Raw genomic sequence first — 21,525 nt, 5'->3', positions numbered from 1 at the left:
CCAACAACTTTCGAGCCAAATCAGCCAATTGATATTGATAGAGCTTATACAATTTTATGGAATGTGGATTTGATCCATCTGTTTATAAGAGCAAGAATCATACATTATACACATTCAAGAGTAATGCAACAAACAGAACCTTCTTGTTGAGTTCAGAAAACAAGATTACATTCCAGTTGATCTAACTAAGCAAGCAGATCTTCACGGCCAACTGAATAAATCCATCACCCATAGAATAAGATTGATCAATGAAACACACAAAAATGAGCAAACAAAAAGAAAACTCTCACAGATTTTTCCAGAGGAAGTTGAAAACTAGTCTAAACCATCTGGTTATGTTACAGTTTCTACAACAATAAAGAAAGTTTCCTTATTGGGTTCAGGGAACAGACTCTCACAGCTCATTCGCTTTGGAGGGCTCTGATTCTTTCATGACCGCCCTCCCCCCCCCCCCACTGGTCAAGGTTCCATTTTTGGAGGCAATGGAGGAGAGAACATTAAGCTGCCTTTTTGAAGCTGGATCTTCTTCTCATGTTCATTACAATTTCTTGTGCCTTTTTGAAGCTGGATCTTCTTCTCATGTTCATTACAATTTCTTGTAACTATGGCATCCCCTTCACTACCCTCCGAAGAAGAGACCTCATTTTCACAACCAGTTTCTTCTTCTTCCTTGTAACTTCATTCACGTTCCCTTTCTTCTCCCCATTTCCATCTTTTGATCCACTTACAGGATCATCTTCCTCGCTTATGCTTGACTCTGACGTATCCCCATAAACCTTATAAACGTTCCCATTCTCATCAAAGCTCACAGTTTTCCCTCCACTTCCTTCCACCAAAACCATGTTCCTTGTTTTCGAACCATGCTTCCTTTCATTGTCTCTGGACATCACTACAACCGAATCATTCTCTTCACTCGAAGTTAGGTCATACACATTCCTGTCCTTACCAGACACCACCATGGGTTTTGGGTTTTGGGTTTTGCCTTGACTACATTGCCTCTCGCAAACTTGTAGCTACTCTTCATTGGCAGTTCTTCACTCTCATCACTCATGGAGTCCAACTCTTCTAGCTCCCCATTGCTAACAAACACTTTCCCCATTCGGTTCCTCAATTTCTCCATTATTCTCTCTTCTGCTACCCCAACAGCCTGAGGCTTCTCTCTAAATTTAAACTGGCTACCCACAACAAAGCCATACCTCCTAACAGCACAATCATCAATGTAGTGCAGAAACCTCACCAAATCTCTGCTCAATGTTCTCTTACTACTTCGTATCATTGGATCAACCCTACCCTGAATCGAGTCAAGCTGCAGAAGCAAGTCTGTAGCTTTCCGAAAAACAACCGAAGATTTGAGAGACACGAAGCTGGATTTGATCAAAGCTAGTTCCTTTAGATGCCTAAAGGATACGGACCTTCGAACAAGGTAAGACCGGAAACGCGTTTGAATGACACGCGCCGCGGAGTCTCTCAGTGTAGAGTACCGATCTCGACGTTGGTCATAGCGACCTGCAAACTCGTTGAGAGACGACTCGAGATCGTCGATTTTGCGTAGGAGACAAGACAAGATAACATGGTCGTCGTGTTCTCGCGGAACATTACTCTTCTGATGCTGGTGGAAACCACCGTTGGATCTCCGACATGGAGTTTCGCAGGGGCAGGTTTGGTCGGGAGATTGCGTTTCTTGTTGATGAGTTTGGAGGTAAGAAGCGATGAGATGAAGAAGATTATCAGGAGAAAGGTGGGTAGGAATCTCCGTAGGTGCAGCAGCGTGATGACGTGGCGACTGGAGTGATGATGACGTGGTGGTTTTGGCGCTGTGAGCAGCCGTGGTGGTGGCGGCAGGATGCCATGGAATCGACGGCGGAGTTTACTAGGGACTATGGTGGATTTGACCAATTAGCGATCCCGTGAAACTGAGAGAGACAGAATAAGACAAAGAGCTTGACAAACGTCACGCGGTCCGTATCATGTATTACAACCCGGTACGCATTTCACCTTGTTGACCGGTCGAACCAAACCGGACGCTGAACATATGGCCACTTTGATTCTTTTTACTAACTTTTTTTTGTGAAGTTAATATTTATTTATTTATTTATTTATATTATATTATCTAAAATTGATAATTTAATTTGATGGTTCTACTTGTTATATTTATATTTTTTTAATTAATCTATGAATAGATCAAATTTTCTACCACTTGGAACTTAAGATTTTCTGTTGTAAATAAAAATTTCTAATCAAACTACTAAACTATAGAATGTTCCACAAACCATTTTTTGGTATTAGATCATCTTCAATCCACTTCTAAAACGGTCATTTCATATCCAATATATCGAAATATGTTCAGTTCATATCCGATTTATACCAACGTGCAAAAACATACCTAAACATTCCAAATTTTCAAATAACATACATGTTATTTATCTTTTGGAGAAATCATACACCGGTCGTCCTCATGTCATCTAATTTTGCTAACGTAGATGCTAAGTCATTTAATTTTACTAACGAGGATGCCACATATAAAAATTTTTTCCAAAAAAATAACCAAAATAGTCGTTTGATAAAAATATTTTTTTAGAAAATGAAAAATTTATAAATGGGGAAATTATATGTTTACCACTTTCAAGGTGCCATTATTCATCTTTACCACCATTAAATGAATATTTTCAAATATACATTCTTCATTGAATGACAAAAGACTCTTATACCCTTGGTTTCTATATATATAATATATAAATATTTAAATAAAAACAAAATTTATGTTTTCGAATTATACTTTTTCAAATTCAAACTTTTTTATAATTTTTTTTTGAATTTTTTAATTTGAAAATTTAATTTTGAAAATCAAAAATTATGTTTGAAACTATTTTCTAGATTTTTTTTATAATTTTATTTATATATTTATTAGAATCCTAAATTTCACATTCCAAAAACCCGATACCCTCAACTCTAAACCCTAAGTCTAGATTAGTTAACCCTAGAGTTATAAATGTCTTTTTACCCTCAATTAAAAAAAAAGTGGTTAGTGTAAACATGAAAAGTAGTACTATTAATGTGCTAATTTTGAAAATTTCCCTTTATAAATTTGTATATTTAGTAAAATTAACAAATTAATTAAATAATAAATTTTAATCTTATATGAGAGATATATTCGTAAATCTTATATAATCAATTTACATCATAAATTCTTTAAATGTAGCGTTCGGGTACCCGTTAGGTTCATATCGAGTTTTCGGATTTTGGTTATATTTTGTAACACGTCTTACGACCCATACTCGTATTTTTTGTAAGTTTTGATCGGGATCGGATATAACACATCGGGCTTGGATTGATTTTCTATCACATCTTAGAAACCATAAATTAACCATATATCTATCATTCAGATTTGGGTTATATCGGATCAGTTCGGATAACCCGAAGTAAAATATAAAATTTCTAAGAAAATCATATAAGAATATATACTTATGAAGAACCAATAGCATTGCATTTAAATCATTACAACACATATATAAATCTTATAAGGATGGTATTGTGATAGGATCATAAAAATTTACAAATATATTGCTTGTATAAGATTAATATTTTATTATTTAATTAATTTTTGTTAATTTAACTAAATAATATAAATTTATATAATTTTACATTTTCTAAAAAAATTATTTTTTATAAAAAAATTGTACATGTGGCATTCTCGTTGGCAAAATTAAATGACGTAGTAGCTGATGTGTCGACTGGTGTATGATTTCGCCAAAAAAATAAACAACATGTATGTTATTTAAAGTTTTGAAAGTTCAAGTATGTTTTCGTACGGTGGTATAAGTCGGGTATGAATTGATACATATTGCGATATATTGGATATGAAATGGTCGTTTTCTCATATTTTCATCACTATATTTTTTTAAAAAAATAGGAAAAATCTATTATATAAGTGGATTTATTCTAATGTATGCTTTTATAATATAGTTGATGTATTGTCAAATGAAAATATTGAAAAAATGCTAATCTCTTTACATAGAAACAAAAAGTAGTAATCATTAGTATTTTCTTCTAAAATAGAAAAAATCTACCTTAGAATCATACAATAGAGTAAATTCAATTCTATAACAGAAATTTATATGCAGGAAGAAAATATAGAAATATACATTTAGAGATGCTTTTAGTCACTGAACCATAGAGAATCATCAACATCCATCAATAATATGAAGGTTATGTGCAATGTATAGGACCAATGAGCAGTCAATAAAAAGAATAAGTGAATCACTCAAATTCAATTTTGACTTTTCTCTTTGTTTCTTTTGTTCTTGATTCAACAAACAACTTTCCATTAATCTAAATCCGAATACACCTCAGCATATATTGTTTCACCAAGAATTGTCACCATAGAATAAAGCTTAAAATAAGATAAAGTTTACAGCTTTATCTTGCTTTCGAGTTATTGATTAAAAACTGTTTTTCTTTTTGGTTGTCTTACAGAACACAGAAAACGACATAAGAAAGAAACTCTGGTAAAAACAAGCGTGGCTTGGGTCGTCGCGCCATAATATGTCATACACATTCCAAGACAAAGTCCAAAAATTTCAATTATAAAAAAAAACAAACATGAATTATCTCATTAATTAAACTAATAAACAAACACACTACCACGACGGAGAAGTATACGACGGCGAACCAGACGACGTAGACAAGCCACCGTCTTTGTCCTTCTCGTTGTTGGATTCACTAGCTGAACTCTCCAACGACCTCGCATTGTCTTGTAGAGAAACAGAGCATGCCTTTTCAGGAAGATCCTTCATTGGAGTCAACGTCGGCGTTACATCGTTTTCTTCCTCGCCGGAAGAAGAAGAAGAGGAGTCTCCGGTCTCGAGCCTGGACGGTGAAGACTCAGGGGTCTCGAAAGGCGTGGTTGGTTTACTTGTAGCGTCGTTCGAGTACATTGGGTTGGATATGTAGATGAAGTTATCAACGGGTGCAGGGGAAGCTGGTAAGGATGAAGACTCATGATGAAGGTAGGTTTTGTTGGTTGTGAGAAAAGGGTTTGGAGTTTGAAGGCCGCCTGTGGTTAGAGGATTGGTGTTAGATGGTGAAGGGTCGTTGCATGTTGAAATGGCTTGAGCGAGACTTGTGGTGTTTGCAGCGGCGGTGATTGTGGTGGTGGGGAGGGTGAGGGAGTGATTACGGCGGCGGCGGCGGCCGAGTAAGAGAGAGCAGTAGAGTTCGGCTAGTAGTACTAACACTAAGCTTAGAACCATTACCAAGCTCACTACCATAACCATAGTGGCCGCCATTATCACCTTCGACGAGCTATTCATCTTTGGTCTCTTTTTTCTTTCTCTCTTCTCTTTTGTGGGGCTGAGTGTATACAGAACACAGAGGAGGTGAAGAGAGGTGAGTGGTAAGAAGCATGTTTTGTTTTTTGGCGGGAAATTCTGCTTTATCAGAGAGTCTGTGGGCCTGTGGTGGTGAGGATTGGGTACGAGGAACACGAGGCTCTCTGTTTTACGAGCTTCATAACATTTAACTTTTGCACATCGAGGGATGAGGGTATTACTGTAACTTCGGATTCAGTCACCATGTGAATTTCAGAAGATGAGAGAGGAGAAAAGGACAAGAGTTGAGTTAAAGAATCTCAAGAGCGCTTGTAATAAATGAGTTTGGATCATTCACGAAAGTAATAACAAGTATCTTTGTCTTAGATTATGATACTGGTCAACAATTGAGTAGACAAAAAACAGTATCTCACATTAAACCCTTTTTTTTTTACACATTAAACTTTTTAATGTCTCTTCAAGTTCTGTAGCATCATAGCTCGAGTCTTACCATCCGGTTCTAGACCCACCTCTCTCATTTCCACATACAGCTCCTTTGCTAACTTGAACTCACGTCTTAAACACATTCCATGTATAGCAGCGTTGTAAAGCGACACATCTGGTTCCACCTTCTGTTCAAGAAACAAACAAACATTAAATCAAAATCTATTCTAACTAGGCATGACCAAAAAAAAACCGGAACCGAACCGAAATACATAAAACTGAAACAGACCGAAACCTTCAAATATTTAAACGGTTCCTATATTTCTATATTCGAACCAAACCAGAACCAAGGTAATTTACGTATTCGAATTCCCGAAATAACTGAACCGAAACAAAAACCAAATGGTAACCAAATTTTTTTCCTAGTATTTTCCGGTTCCTAATTTTACTATCAGAACTACCCAAACAGGTCAAAGTCGTAATTGGATCCTTTAGCCCCTCCCTAATCACCCAATATTTGAAGAACCCAAACCAAACCGATACACCAAATGCCCATGACTACTTCTAATAATGCACATTTGAGTCACAAAACTTATTACCTTTAGTATATCTTTAACCTCTCCCCACAGTGAACCCCAAACGCAACTCCTTATAAGCGACAGATACGTAAACGTGTCCGGCTCACAACCCCTTATCACCATGTGCTCATACACTCGCAACGCGACTTTCGACTGTCTTGACTTCTCGCAAGCGCTTATCACCAGATTATAAGACGAAGTCGAAACTGTTACCCCGGAACCTTCCATCTCATACAAAAGCTTCACAGCTTTCTCCCAAGAACCAAGCTTCTGACAAGACACCAAAGCCGTGTTGTACAAATACTCATTCACACAACACAGCCTCTCGCTTCTCACCATATCAAACAGCTGGAGAACATCATCGTACCGGTTCGCTTTGTACAAACCCGTGAGCAACGCGTTCCAAGTGTACTCATCAGGTTTATGCCCTAAAGACTTTACAACAACGCTGTAAACCTTAAACACCAATCCCACTTTCCCAGCCTTTGCTAACGAGTTGATCAGTGCGTTGCACGCTACTAGATTAGGCTTCATCCCTTTCTTTAACATGCTCCGAAAGATCTTCAACGCCAAGCTCCATCTCTCTTCCTTTGTACACGCGCTTATCATCGCTTGCATTGCGTCCTCTCTAGGAGATACGTTGTTGCTGATCATCTCGTCGTACGCATCGAGAGCCAGCTCGGTTCTCCCGCACCGGACAAAGATGCTAACGAGCAGAGAGTATGTAACCTCGGTTCCAATTAGACCATCGCTTTGCATAGCTCTCCATACCCTCTCTGTCTCTTGCACGTTGTTCACCCGTCCAGATAGAGAAACCACGGTGTTGTATAGGACAACGTCGAAGTGGCTCTTGTGTTTGGGGTCCTTTTCTAGCTCTCTAAACGTTCTTAGCGCAGAGTCGCAACCCTTGAGCTCTGAGACAGCTTTCAACAGCAAGCTGTACGTGTGGCCTGTGAGGTTGTCCTTTGTTCTCATGAAGTCAAAGACGGTGAAGAGTTTAGGAAGGTTTCCACTCCTCAAGAGGCACGAGAGAAGAGAGTTGCAAGCGCGGGGGTTGGGTTGTAAACCTGAAAGCCTCATGGAATCAAACAGCTCTGATGCGCTTCTGACTTTGTCTAACCTGCTGAGTTTCAGAAGTCTCTTTGATAACATCTCCTCGTCCCTCTCTTCTAAGAAATGTATCCTACTCTTATCTACTTCAGGCTTCTCTTCTACCTCATCTTCTACAAACAAACCGGAAAGATTTTCTTTCAATCCAGATTCAAAATCCAAAGCCATGGTTTCACCGTTGGAAGATCTTTCTAGCGCACTACTCACCTTACTGAAACATATTCTCTTTGTTCCTGATGAAAAAGACTCCATTTTTACATTACCATAAGCTAGACGCCTCCGTTTCAGCTTCATGGTCAATGCCAAGTCCAACGAGTGACACAAAGACCAATGACAACAGCTCTTCTTGACGGGATAACAACCATAGTCTAATTGATTCGATGTACAAGTGATGGAGACAGGACTCAGCCAGACATCACCCATGATTTTACCGGACCGGAGATAACTACGAACACCAAAACCTCCAGTTTTAACACATAGAGAGCATACTCTTATAAAGTAAATCTAAGGCGTAACATACGAACAAGCTGAGAAGTTTAGTGAAAGATTCAGACTTTAAGTACTTACTTAACCAAAGAAGCTCAGCTGCGTAATGATCTGTAGTACCATAAGCATGACACCAAATCAAAACCCGATTTTTTTCAGTCGAATTGATGAATCAAATAAGCCTGTTTTCACCCCTCTGCGGAGGAGTGTTGAGACTAGGATGAGGGAGAAGATACCAACAGAGAAGCCTTTTGAAAAGACAAAACGATCCACGCCAAAACGACGTCGTGTGAAGACCTCAAAAACGCAGCCGTATAAAGTAGCTGAAGCTTAAAAGTTAAAACATCCCAAAAGCTTCTGACTTTAATTTTCGCAATTGTGTTCCGTGTGTTGTTTGATTGAATTTGTGAAGGTGTGGTTGCAGATGAGGAAAGAGAAGGAGAGATAGAGAAGAAGGAAGGAGTAGCATCAATAGCTTTATTGCCATGTGGTTCCATCTCTGGCCATTTCATTCACACGCCTCTCTCCGTCTGCTATGGCCTCCATGGCACTGGTACTCTCTCACTTTCTCTCTTTTAATGGTCTTTCTTTTTTAGTGTGCACAAAATGGTCTTTTTGTTTGGTGGGTCTTTTTTTTGCAATTACAAAATGTGTTCTCGTATATCCAGTTATCCATTTAGCTTCGGTTTGATCAAAATGGTTTGGTCCTGAAGCATGTAAATGACTAAATGAGTTTGTTAACAATTAAGCCGCTTAGCAAACTAAGACTTAATCATGTACTGTTAAGATCATTTGATACTAGGATTGGTTGAACATGATATAAATTAGCTTAGGAGCGTCAAAGGAGGTGATCTAAAATATGCCTTGGAATCTTCTTACTATTGCACGTTTCTGCGTTATGTTTGTATGATTGATGTCTTCTTTCTATTTCCAAAGAACTGGCTTGTGAGACTGAGTGCAGCCGCGGTTAGGATTATCGGTTGATCAAGCTCACCATCATTGACTACAACGTATGACTTTATCACTACTTCTAAACCCTTTAACACAGTTTGTATTGAGCTTCTTGTGATATTTCATGAAATAAAAGAGTAAAAAGGAACAAACAGTTGTAGTTGAGTGCAAAGGTCACGATGCTGCTCGAATTAATAATGTCGAGCATGCTCACGGGTAAAGTCAAAATTAAGTTGAATATAAAACGCCTTTCTCTGTGATTCTGTTACTGTCCTCTGCTAAATAAAATATAACTGAGCTCTATGTTTATCACTTTTGTCTTTAAAAAGCTGGGAGGAAGATGTGATAGGACTAGTCGAACAAAAACACAGGAAGAAGAAAGTATCTGTTTCTTTCGAGTGTGAGACACTGAAGGCAGATAAAGCAGCAGAGGACCACATCAGACAGTTCATGCCCAAATTATCTGGACTTGATGCTGTCAGTACGTATAACCAACATTCTTCTCCTTGTTACCATCTCATTACATTATAGTTTCTTTGCTTTGTTGGATCAACACAATCTGAATGATTGTGTGATTCTTGCAGTTAACATTGGACCAATGAAGATCTCTGGGCTTGACTTTGCTGTGGTTGAAGAGGAACACGCAAACTAAGACAGAACACAACTAGATTTTGCTAGTGCAGTGTCAGTCAAGGATCTATTAGAACTTATTTTAAGAGTGAAAGAAAACAAAATCTTTAGACATTCTTCTCATGTTATGCTATTAGAACTTTATTTTAAAATTATTTTTACTTAGGAATCACTCACTTATACAGAGCGGTTACAGTCTATCTTAACTTACTTAAATAGGTAGATCCATAGATCTATATGATTGGCCTATACCAATCTTGGTTTTATTTCAACCAACACAAAAATCTCTAAATTATTAGCTAGCCTTTGATTATAATAATATATATGTATAGTGGCAAAACGAATGTAGTGGATAAGTCTCTGAAAGAGCTCAAGGTAGCTTGACTTTGTCTACACCAACTGTAGTATTTGAAGCCGCCTCGGTCTGGATAGCAGTCTCCACGAATTGAGTGGTGACTGTCTCCCATCTGGTGATCGTTTGTTTAATCTCAGTTTTTTGTTCTGCTGTCACCGCCACTGACCCCTCTACCTTGCCTTGGTTTGCTTCAATGATTTTCTTGTGGATGGCTTCTAACTCTTGCAGTGACTTGGCCACCTCTTGTTGGTAGGTCTCCATCGATTTCTTCACCTATAGACATGCCACAAGAACATGAATAAGAAGATGATAGACTTTGGTTACATAAAAGAGTTTTCAAAGAGAGTTTTACCTCAGCTGACTTGCCAGTAAACTTTGAACCAATGAAAGACACTGCGTCGGATATTTTTCCAGCTGCAGCAGAGAAGAAACCTTTCTTCTTTTCTTGAGTGACCTTTGCGGAGGCTACCATTGTAGCCTTTAGTTTCTCGAAGAAAGACTTGTATTCCTCTTTTGGCGGACACTTCTTCTCGAGTTTCATTATGAACTCCATGACTTCTTTGGATGTCTCAGCCTCCAGTTCTGCCACTGTTGTGCTAGAGGTGGTGGTGGCGGTGGTGGCACTTGAAACATGTTCCATAAAGGTCACTGATGCAAAGAGAATGGTGAAACATAATAATAATAACTGAACTCTTGCCATTGTTTTATGTTGTTTATGGTTTTATATTTTGTATTCTTTTTTGTTTTGTTTTGGTTTAAAATGAAGGAGTAAGTTTGAAGAATGAATGGATTGGTAATAGAGTTCTTTTGTGTGTTTTTATAGTTATGTTTAGTGTTCTATTTTTAGAATCATTTGTCCAATGACCATTGAGAGTTTAGTGGATCAAGCTCCAAATAATAGTAAACAGTTTCGTGGCTCTTAATAATGGACTCTGAGAAGTGAGAACTTTTCAAACCTATCATCTGTTTTTGTATGTTATGTACCTTCGATGTGCACGGTCTTCAAACGTATCATCTGTTTTTGTATGTTATGTATCTTCGATGTGCACGGTCTTCGACATATACGTCTCACTAATACTAAACTCATAAATAGTCTATTTTCTATCTAAAATAGACTATAGTGTCAGATCACTTTGTGAACAAAGGAGTTCTAGTGTTAAGATCTCATAGCATAGACAAGTAAAGGCTTCACTTTTATGAGAAATGAGCTGCCCCACCAGGTAACAATGTTGATCGGATGAAAGTCTTGAGAAGAAAGTTACTACATATACATTGTATACACAGTGTTCTTGGTCTCTTTGGGAACTCTGCTTGCGAGTTTTGTTAGTTCAATGTGTGTGTACTCAATACTAATTGGCTTCTTTCAGATGAAGTGATGGCTGAAGCTTCTGAAGAGAAGAAGAATCTTGCTCTCATCTAATGCCTAAGAAGTAGTTTTGGGTTTTGACATTCGCATTAGCTCGTGTAGTGACGAGCATTTCACACACAAATCTTATCAGCCAGAAGGCAGATACTCAAATATTACAAATACTATTAAAATCCTACAAGAACAGCCCTTACAACACATGGATGGACATGTTCTGTTGTTTCCAACTCCCATAGAGCAACAATGCAAACCAAAAACTACATCTACATATATAGATAAAGAAAGACTGGTAATTACCAATCACCAAATCATCATATACTTACATAGAGGCTGGTCTTTAGGACTAACTCGTTGAAGAAAAGTCGTCGAATAAATAGAAACACTTACTTCATGTAACAATCTCCCTGACAAGCCAGTCAAGACAAGGATAAGCGAAGTAGAGGATGAGAAACGACGGTAGAGCCAGCAAGAGAGTGACTAGAATGTACATAGCCAATATGGCTGCACTTGTTGGTATCGCATAGAGTATAATCAGCAGAAAGATAACAACCAAGGGAAACTTTGCTGTCAACTGGACAAAGAACACCAGAGACTTCCTCAGCGAAGTTTGTATGTTGTCCCTCGGAACACGATGATCATTATTAACTGAGCCTGATGGTTCAGGTTGAGCGCGGTGATGGCCGCCGCGATGGTGGAGACAAGCAGGTGGTGGCTGCTCCCTTGTATCGGTTTGATCTCTCCCCCGCGAACTGCGTCTCTCGCCATTCATCCTTTCGACCATCCACAGCACAAAGTAGTTCTTACGAGGGAACCTAAGGGTTCCTCTGAAGACGAGACGGAAGGACAGAAGGTTGCACCAAGGACACGAAATGAAGAGAGGGAGCTGAACAGGGTGTGTAGGTAGTTTCACAATAGCCCACTGAAGTCCCAAAATGCAGTTTTTGCACATCGTGTGGCCGCACCATAGGACGTAAGGAACGTTTTCGACAATGTTGAATGATTCCCAGCAGATAGGACACTCGAGACCTTCTTCTTTGCTGCCTACTGATGAGGCATCGTCATCTGAACAGTCTACATGAGTAGCATGGACTGGTGGTGGTCTTCTTGCTTCGTTTCTCGGTCCTGTGAGATAACTCGACGCTAGATTCCACATTTTCTAGTATCAGATAAAAGCCAGGAAACTGATTCTACTGATACTCAACTTCGACCTTCATGAAGCTCCCATGGTGGAGGAAGAGAGTAGGCCTCCGAAAATGCATACTGAAACAATATTAATGCATAAACATTTGTGAAAAAAGAAAGAATCGATTTTTATGGTTAGAATCGATAGCATTTGAAGCTGTTTTGTATTAGATCTTAAAAGCTCGATCCTTTCTTCATCTTTTGAGCTAAATCTAAACTCTATTCAGATTCAACATTCAACAGGCAAGAACCCAATATCAAGATAATATAAATTGAAAAGGAGATAAAGATCGTACCGATTCTCTTCCAGGGGATGATTCTGCGCCGCGAAAGATTCAAGCTTTCTCTCTCTATGGGATTTCGCAAAGTGAGCTTTTTGTTTCGCACGTTGAAGAAGAAGAAGAAGATGCTCGATGCTTTTTTTTTTTGAAAAACGACGCCGTTTCCATCCAAAGATAATTTGAATGATTTTTCATACAGACCAATGGTGTGGTATGATAGATTAGAATTAGATTAATCAAAGACTACTCAACAATATTAGATTGCCAAACCTTTTGCGTGTAACCAAAGGCAACAATGTCTATGAACTTGGTAAGAAATTCATTTTTATTAGATATGATATTTAATAAGACTTGTGGGGAACAATTAATAGAACAGTGATTCCATAACTTTTCTAAAAATAAACAAACAAATGGTCCACTTCACTCTCACTTATGATTAGGGTAAGTTTGGAACAAGGTTAGCACAATTGTCTTTAAGAAGAGGTGGGAAGAAGGGGTTCAATGGGAACATGTGAGGCCAGCAGTTAGCATCTATGGTCGAAAACGCCTTGCAGCACGCGGTTCCAACGTGTCCAAACTTGCCTGAGAAAACCGACTGGAAGAGTTCCAGTACACATCCATGGACGTTGAAGAGAGATGACCAGCACTTCTCTAAGTCGATGGGAAAGCTAGGTGGAGATTCTGATCGTGGTGGTTGGTCATGAGCCGCTCCTGGAGTGATCAGAACGGCAAGGCATAGAGCTAAAGCTAGGACTAATGCTCTTGATGTGTGTTCCATCTCTCTCTCTCTCTCTTTGATTATATAAAGTTTATATCTTTCCTTTTTTTTTTCTCTTTTAAGATTCTTGAATGGTTTGTATATGATATGATCACAAGGTTATAATTTATAGGCTGAGAAACAAGAAGTAACAAACGGAAGAAAACAATTAAGTTGTTCAAAAGTAACTCATGCTATGTATTAACGTCATTCTCTATTAAGTTTTTCAAAAGTAACTCAGGCTATAATGTTCAAAGCGGTAAAATTATGTGCTTTGTAAAAGTCTAACAACTAGGCGAATTATTACAAAATCTATGCGAAAACTATACGTTAAGGAATTATTTATTTATTTATTATATGTTATATAAGATATTTTAAAAATTTTAAAACAGCTTATAGACCGATTCGAGCTGCTTAAATCAGATTTAAAAAAAATCGTTTAGGCTATCACCGATTTTTAAAAACATTAGAAACACTCATATTCATAAATTAGTGATGAATCCTGAACACATACATACATACATTGATTACACAATAGTCATGACTCGCTGATATAAACCATTAGTAAACACAAACCATTACAGAAACTAGAGTTTAGATGACAGAGCCAGTTTGAGGACCAATAAGCCCCAAAACCTCATCCCAAAGACCATGAGTCTGAACAGCAGAACCAAGCTCAACAACACTCGAGCTACAAGCAGCCACAGTCCAGTACCCTCCCAAGATCTCTGCTTTCAGCTGCTCCTTCTCCCAACCACAATACCCATCAAAGAATCTTAGCTCACTTCTTCCCACCAGCTTCCTCTTCACCATCTCTGCAGCCAATCCCACACTCTCTCTCGTCCCGTAGTACAATCCTCTCGTCACTTGTCTGAACACTCCGCTCTTCGCAACCTCGTTGTCCCCGCCGCTCCTCGGACTCACCAGGAACAGCCCTTCTTCTAAAGGTCCACCAAAGAAGAGCCTCTTGTCTGAAAACGTTCCCGCCACGTCTAATACCGTTGATTTAGTCTCCTTGATGGACATAAGCGATGGACGGTTGAGGATGACTCCTATAGGACCTGAGGGTCCAACGGAGAGGATGAGGATCACCGTCTTTTCGAAGATGTGGACTCCATCTAGCTTCTCTGTGGCGATTAGGAGACACCCTGGCTCTGGCTCGTGGATCTTGTGTGCCCATTTGTTTCCAACTGTGATCAGTGTGGACGATGATGACGTATAGTCAACCACCATGTCAGGGTTAGACCACGAGGAGGACGAGTCCTTCTCAGAGGTTGCAGCTTGCTCTCCAGCTACCAGCCTTGCCCTGAACTCTCTCCAGTCAGCATCTGCTGTCGAGTTGTTGACGCAATCATCGTCCAGTGGCTTCCATGAATCCGAAAGAGAACCTATTCAACCAAAAAAAGGCTTTCGTCAGACTTGAAACAGCTACAAGTAATATACCAAGGCCATGCTTATGAATAATACAATCCTCGTAGATGAACATGGCCATGAAAAGTATATTACTTACAATTTACAAAGAACGGAGAAGCAAACTTCCTGGTGAGAAACTGGCAAGAACTTCTCTTGGGGCAAGAAAAGATTCTGGGTTTGATGAACGGGACAAGCTCTTTGACACCAGAGATTGATCTTGAGGTAAGAAAACAAGCATCCATGTTTACTCTCTCTTTCTCTTTGTTCTCTGACTCAATTCACTTTAGACAGAGCATAAAGTAACGTCGACAATATAAGATAGTGAACAGATGAGAGCCAAAGCTGAAGTGTTTGGTTCTGAGGATCCTAGTCAGAGAGGTATGGGCAAATGGATATGCTTTAACCTTATAAGGTGTTGCTTGTATTTAAAGGTCTACATTTGCATATGCCTTTGGATATTGGATAAGAAACAAAATCTTTTTATCAAACTTTTTTATTTAAATATGATGTGTAGAGGGCTAGTGGCCACTCATCATCATTGCAGTTACTTACCCACTACTGTGGAAAAGATAAAAAAAAAACATACAATTATTATACCGAACCTACTAGAAGATTAATGATCTAAAACACCTAGAAAGGTGATTTTTCATATGTCAAAATCTTGGATCAATCATAAAATGTGTTTGCAGAAGTGAAAAGTTAATAAACTTACGAGTCTAAAGACTTTTGTTTGTACATCCAAAAGTCAAGCTACAACCACATAAACAATAGCGGATTTGAGTACAAATCAATAAAGGGCACTATCAGTGGTCCTGTTTTCTCCATTATTGCATTACTATTTTCGATAGAAATCATTAAAAAAAGAAGATTTAAGATCAACTCAAAATCATTTAGACATTGATTGTTGTGATAAAAAAAAACCTCACGGGCTTGTTCAAATATGACTATTTAAACATCAAGTCCAACAACTACATAGCTTGTCTAAGGAAAACACATCACCGGCAACACGTCATCGTATGAACGTCATACAACAGCGATCATCAGTTTGAATTGTCATTAGCTGTTACCTGTTCAAGTTCTAGGGAACCACCTAACCATAAGTTTTGTTTAATCTTTTTTTCCAGAAAGTTGCAAAGGATCAATCAACTACTTAGTTTCGTGCTAAGGTAACAACATCACCAAAATACGTCATCGTTACTGACGTCTATACTGATCATCAATGGAATTGTCATTAGCCTTTTACAATTCAAGTTCTACGCAGCACCTAACCATAAGTTTTATTGCGACTATTACTAATACTCACAGCGAGGTTCCATGGGAGTTGAACGTCTATTGTTTGATATTCTCTTGGTTATAACCATCTTCTTGGTTGACGACAAGAACCTGTTGTGGGACTAAGACGCAGAACCTCCATCTCTGGAGTTAAGAGTTAGTATTGCAAAATCAAATCCATCTCAAGATTATTAATAAATCATGCTGTATATACATCACCCCCAACTCATCTAGTTTTGTGGATTACAAGGATTAAAACCATCTTTGTGTTCCTTTGGAAAATGAACTACAAAATATATGGCCTTAACTTTGACCAAATTGTTGTATCACAAACAATAAACTAAGCAGAGGTTATCCAGCAGCAACCAGCTCGCCGGTATCTGGAGGTTCGATTAGACTACCAAGCACCTGGTATATTTGATCAGAATCTGGGTGTGATTTGTCAAACACTGTGAATTCGTGTATCCCATCTTCCAAACGAACCGAGCTAGCTCCAGATGGTTTCTCTACTCCCATACTCTTCATCTTTGACCTTATGTTAGCAACCCCTTTCCAATCTTCTGCTGCTGCGTAAATATTTGACAGCAGCGAGTAGTTCCCCGGATCAGAAGGGTCTAATCTAACCAGACGATCCAGGACTTCTTTAGCAATGTCCACCTCGTTATGCATCCTGCACGCTCCAAGAAGAGCACCGAAAATCACAACGTTTGGTTCCATAGGCATTGTTTGGACGACCTTGATGGCTTCCTTTAACCTCCCACCTCGACCTAACAGGTCAACAAGACAACCGTAGTGTTCAATTTCTGGGACGAGTCCATACCCTTTCTCCATCGAGTAGAAGTAATCTATGCCTTCATCGACGAGACCTGCGTGATTACAGGAACACAAAACAGCAATGAATGTGACTTTATCCGGCCGAACTCCTTCCTTTCCCATTCTCGAAAAAATCTCAAGCGCTTCCTTTCCGTGGCCATGAACGCCTAGACCCTGAAGCATAGTGTTCCAAGAGACAAGGTCCTTCTTGGGCATGTTGTTAAACACATCAAACGCTTTTTCTATGCTCCCACATTTCGCATACATATCAAGTAGCGCATTTAGCACATGAGCATTAGAACTGAGGTTAGACATTCTTATCATGGAGTGAACCCTCATCCCTAAACTGATCAAACCAGACTCAGCGCAAGCAGCCAAGATACTAATAGCAGCTGCAGCATCAAATCTCAGTCCTGCATTCACCATCTCGTCGACTAATTCATCAGCTTCCTTTACAAGCCCCTTCTCCGCATATCCAGCAATGATAATAGTCCACGTGACCACATTCTTAACCGGCATGTTATCAAACATAATCCTCGCCATTTCCATGTCCCCAGCTTTGCTATACCCCATCACCAACGTCGACCAAGATACAGTACTCCTCTCAGGCATCACCTTAAACAGCTCAAACGCTTCACTCATATCTCTACACCTCGCGTACCCATCCAACATCGTGTTCCAGCTAATCAAATCCCTCTGAGGAATTTCATCGAACAGCTTCCGTGCATCCCTCAACTCCCCTGCCTTCACAAGCCCACTAAGCATCGAGTTCCAAGTCACAGTGTCCCTCTCCCCCATCTTCACAAACAGCTTCATCGCCGCTTTAACACCCAACCCGCCGCACCTCGAATAGCAATCGATGAGCGCATTGGGCACATAGATATCAGACCAAAGCCCCAATTTTTCGATGTGGGTGTGTATCATCTTCACCACAGGGAACCAAGATTGGCCCGAACAGGCTTTGAGGAGGAAAGGGTACGTGAAATTATCAGCGTAAAGGCCGAATCTTTGCATATCGAAGAAAAAGGAGAAAGCTTGGTAAGGCTGAGAGTTGAGAGCGTGAGCCCTAATCATTGAATTGCAGAGATGGACGTTTGGTTGTTCGATTTGATTGAAAACCCTAACGGCTAACGTTAATTGACGGCAGAGAGTAAGAGCGGAGATTAGCTTCGGCGCGATGCTTAGGTCTTGGTGAAGGTTCCGCCGAATGATCTGGGCGTGAAGCTGCTTCACTTGGGCTAAATTGGCGCACCTGGGAAGTTCGTGGAGTTTCTCTTGGAAGATTCTCCGGGAAGAAACCAGCGACGGCGCTCGGACCGGTAACGACGTCATGGATGTCGGCTGCAGGAGCGGCCGTGGGGGAGGGGATGGTGGTCTGATTGTGTTTAGAGGCGCAATGGTGGCTTTGGGGAAGATGATTCTTACAGAAACTGGATATGTCTTTGTCTCTCCAATACTACTTATCTGTAATATGTGCGTGTGTATGTATGTATGTATGTATATGACAATGTGTATAGGTATGGATGAAACCGTTAGGTTTGGTTCTGAACAAAAATATTATCTTTGTATTTTTGTACAAATCTTAATTAAAACTCTACCATTAAGGTGACGGTGGTGGATTAGTTTCTTAAGACTATAGTCTCTCGCCAGGGACCCCAAAGGGGTTGGTTCTTCATCATCACTAACCTACCACCATCATACCTAGGATGAACCAAATGTAAATGACAATTCAGTGGGAACTTTTTTCTTTTTCCAACAACCTTCATAAACTAAATCAAATTTGGTAGATAGAAAGTCACTGGAATAACTAATTTAGTTGTAGCATACATGTAAAAAAAATATATTTAGTAGATAATAGAAAGAGTATTCAAATAAGTAATTTAGTTGTAACTTACATGTAAAAATATAATATATGTCTTCAGTAATTTTAACTAGCATAAATTTTGCTTAGACCATCTCTAATGGTACACAATAATTTTTTTTATATATTTTACTATAAAAAAAAATAAAAGTGAGTAGAGTGAATCCAACTCTATAATAGAGTTATTTTATTTTAGTGAAAAATATAGAAAAAATTATTGTATACCATTGGAGATGCCTTTAGAGGCTAGATAGTCTAGATTCGTACTGATTATTTTCTAAACCGGCTACATATTTATAAAAATACAATAAATATATATTTTATGGTTTATTAATTATAGTATATAATCTTATGAGATAAATTATATTTGTAAATTATGATATTTAACATTATTTATGGTCAATGCAATGTGCTTGGTCTCTGGGATACAGTCGCGTCATTTTCTAAGGTGATAATCTTAATATGTGTCAACAATTATTGAAGAAGACAAGTGCTCCTAAAATACGTCTTTTCCTTACGACAATAGAAGCATGGAAGTAACAATTTACATCAACGATCTTTCACCATATTGGACGTAAAGGAAATATTGTTGCTGATAAACTAGCTAAAACTATTCTTTTACGTAGTCAAAGATTGGAGTCTGTTTCATTCTTGTCCTTCTTTCATAAAACAGTTTGTAATTTGTGATCAATAAATTAATTCAGATGGCAAAAAAAAAAAAAAAAAAATCTAAACATCTGATTAAGCATTTTAGCCGTTAGATATTTGATTGACCATCCGTTTATTGTGTAACGCTTTCTTGAATACTGCTTTTAGCAAGCAACTCCACATGAATATTATAAGTACAAGAAATTAAATGCAAACCAAAATTCTCAAAAAGAAAAAAAAACAAATCTAAAGTTACAATAATAATCTGATTTTGAACTAAAAGGAAGTCAATTGAGAGGATACTCAATCATCTTGAACAAAACGGAGTACTCTATCTCGAATTGAGTAGATGTAATATGCATATTTCGTAGGCAAGACATAGCTCAAATGAGTCTATCCATCTCTATATGAAGTGCTGAGAGACTCCATGACGGAGTCTCCATCTACACGCCTTTGCTCCAGTGGGAACTTGTCTATAATTAAGGACCATTAAAAGGATATTAATGGATTTTCGGAGTTTTATTTTTTGGTTGAAATGTTAAAGATTATCGGAGTTCATGAAACTTTTCAAAACCATTGCAGTTTTCTTTTGACTTGTATAGCATAGCATTGCATTGTAGGCATCTTCTAAGCATACGTGCATGTTGTTTTGTTCTCCTTCAGGGAAAGCTGATGGCTTAACTATTTGTGTACCCTAGTAACCATTGAGTTGGGGCACACGATGAAGTTCAACAAGAGCTTGTTGGCCAAATGGCAAAGGTGAAAGGTTGACTGAGGTTTGTGTTTGGCTAGTTTTTCATTGAGGCATTTAAAAGAGGTATTTCACAATTCTTTCTATAGATTCATAAACATTTTTAGCTCCTTCACCATTAACCCCCCTTGCAACATTTCTACGTCTACGAATCCCCTACTTGTCATCCCCACTTAATCTAAAGCAATAAGGCAAAAAAAAGAGAGTTATAAAATAAAGCTCCGCAATATAGGACGCCGACATTTTATACTTTTTTAGATATCCAACTAAGTTAAAGTTAAGCCATAGAATATGCCATGCACATGTATGAAACCAAACGAAGGAGAGTTTTAGACGGCAAAACTTGCCGTTGAAGATGGAAATTCATGAGAGGATAAGGTTTTTTAATAAAGGTACATCAATCAAGTAGATTATCCACCTTTGATTTATGCCCGAATGTGCTGTTTTGCAATAAGTTATTAGTTATTGGGGAAATTGTTTTTTAGGCTAAAAAAATTGTTAATTATGTCCCATTAGACTAACTAGGGGCAATGCCCCCGCGCAAGCACGGAGTTGTGGATATAGTTCTTGTTTCATTTCAATATTTTTTAGGGTTATTGTAGATGTGAATTTTGCGCTGTGGGTTGATCATTATTTTTCAAATTTTTTTATTGTTATAAGATTATAGTTGTGATGATGAACTGTGTATGCACTGTTCTCCACTCATGAAGAACTAAACTGTGTTAGTAATGTGATTGATATAGTTTGTGGTGTTGCTTGATGTGTCACTGAGACTTATTGTTTGTTTGTCTTTTTAATTTGTTACTTGTATTGTTGAGATTACATAAATTATATTAAGGTTGTTGAGAGTACCTTTTGTTTCTGGATATTTTTTTCTCCAGTTTAGTTGTGTAAGTTGTGTGTATTAAATAATAATTTTTTTATTATTATTATGTTGGTTATATGTTTTTTTTTATTTTTAAACTTGTTGCTTTTACTGGACTTTTAAAACAAATACATGAAGACTTGTAGAAATAACTATAAAATGAGTGACAATTAATAATTGAGCTTTAATGGATTTTAAACGAATATATGTATTTTTCATAAGAAGACAATAATATTGGTCTGTTGACATTGAGCATGTAAGCTATTTTCATAAGACAAGAGGAGTGAGCAGGTGGAGATGTTGTTATCGCATTTGTGTCTGTTGGGATTGTCTCTTGTATCTCCTGGTGTGGTTGTGTTTGTTTCTTTTTTATTTGATGGGTAATATGTAAACAAAAATCATTGTTAGTTGTATTTATCAGAGTTTGTAACTTACTCTGCTTTTTTTGTTTAGGTA

General features: G+C 38.3%; 7 protein-coding genes and 2 pseudogenes across 8 annotated transcripts; 1 reads left to right on the top strand and 8 right to left on the bottom strand.

The window, feature by feature from the left end:
• Positions 1-68: 68 nt before the first annotated feature.
• Positions 69-1,923, bottom strand: LOC106408204 (annotated as a pseudogene).
• Positions 1,924-4,435: 2,512 nt separating this feature from the next.
• LOC106410955 (putative protein TPRXL) lies at positions 4,436-5,353 on the bottom strand. The gene has a single exon (XM_013851594.3). The coding sequence runs from the start codon at positions 5,307-5,309 to the stop codon at positions 4,638-4,640; it is 672 nt and encodes a 223-aa protein (XP_013707048.1). The 5' UTR covers positions 5,310-5,353; the 3' UTR covers positions 4,436-4,637.
• A 314-nt stretch (positions 5,354-5,667) lies between these two features.
• Positions 5,668-8,336, bottom strand: LOC106410954 (pentatricopeptide repeat-containing protein At3g29290). Of its 2 annotated transcripts, none has more exons than XM_013851591.3 (3): positions 8,006-8,336; positions 6,350-7,883; positions 5,668-5,938 (listed from the first exon to the last, which is right to left on the bottom strand). In XM_013851591.3, exons 2-3 carry the CDS (start codon positions 7,859-7,861, stop codon positions 5,774-5,776), a joined length of 1,677 nt encoding a protein of 558 aa, XP_013707045.1. In that variant the 5' UTR covers positions 7,862-7,883; positions 8,006-8,336; the 3' UTR covers positions 5,668-5,773. The 2 variants fall into 2 exon arrangements, with proteins under 2 accessions (XP_013707045.1, XP_013707047.1); XM_013851593.3 differs by having other exon boundaries at positions 5,668-5,935.
• On the top strand, positions 8,327-9,677 carry LOC106408203 (annotated as a pseudogene).
• LOC106410956 lies at positions 9,612-10,660 on the bottom strand. Its single transcript, XM_022706156.2, has 2 exons — positions 10,213-10,660; positions 9,612-10,133 (listed from the first exon to the last, which is right to left on the bottom strand). The coding sequence occupies exons 1-2, from the start codon at positions 10,558-10,560 to the stop codon at positions 9,876-9,878; spliced, it is 606 nt and encodes a 201-aa protein (XP_022561877.1). The 5' UTR covers positions 10,561-10,660; the 3' UTR covers positions 9,612-9,875.
• Positions 10,661-11,352: 692 nt separating this feature from the next.
• On the bottom strand, positions 11,353-12,860 carry BNAC07G25710D. The gene is made up of 2 exons (XM_013848007.3): positions 12,705-12,860; positions 11,353-12,486 (listed from the first exon to the last, which is right to left on the bottom strand). Exon 2 carries the CDS (start codon positions 12,377-12,379, stop codon positions 11,615-11,617), a length of 765 nt encoding a protein of 254 aa, XP_013703461.1. The 5' UTR covers positions 12,380-12,486; positions 12,705-12,860; the 3' UTR covers positions 11,353-11,614.
• A 133-nt stretch (positions 12,861-12,993) lies between these two features.
• Positions 12,994-13,702, bottom strand: LOC106409926 (egg cell-secreted protein 1.4). The gene has a single exon (XM_013850465.3). It carries the CDS (start codon positions 13,465-13,467, stop codon positions 13,126-13,128), a length of 342 nt encoding a protein of 113 aa, XP_013705919.1. The 5' UTR covers positions 13,468-13,702; the 3' UTR covers positions 12,994-13,125.
• Positions 13,703-13,900: 198 nt separating this feature from the next.
• On the bottom strand, positions 13,901-15,324 carry LOC106410737 (UPF0301 protein TC_0483). The gene is made up of 2 exons (XM_013851322.3): positions 14,957-15,324; positions 13,901-14,834 (listed from the first exon to the last, which is right to left on the bottom strand). Exons 1-2 carry the CDS (start codon positions 15,099-15,101, stop codon positions 14,041-14,043), a joined length of 939 nt encoding a protein of 312 aa, XP_013706776.2. The 5' UTR covers positions 15,102-15,324; the 3' UTR covers positions 13,901-14,040.
• Positions 15,325-16,307: 983 nt separating this feature from the next.
• On the bottom strand, positions 16,308-18,464 carry LOC106411085 (pentatricopeptide repeat-containing protein At3g29230). The gene has a single exon (XM_013851768.3). The coding sequence runs from the start codon at positions 18,274-18,276 to the stop codon at positions 16,483-16,485; it is 1,794 nt and encodes a 597-aa protein (XP_013707222.2). The 5' UTR covers positions 18,277-18,464; the 3' UTR covers positions 16,308-16,482.
• Between the last annotated feature and the right edge of the window lie 3,061 nt (positions 18,465-21,525).

The sequence above is a fragment of the Brassica napus genome, chromosome C7 (assembly GCF_020379485.1).
Source record: "Brassica napus cultivar Da-Ae chromosome C7, Da-Ae, whole genome shotgun sequence".
Lineage (NCBI taxonomy): Eukaryota > Viridiplantae > Streptophyta > Magnoliopsida > Brassicales > Brassicaceae > Brassica > Brassica napus.
This window is presented reverse-complemented; position numbering and strand designations above follow the sequence as displayed.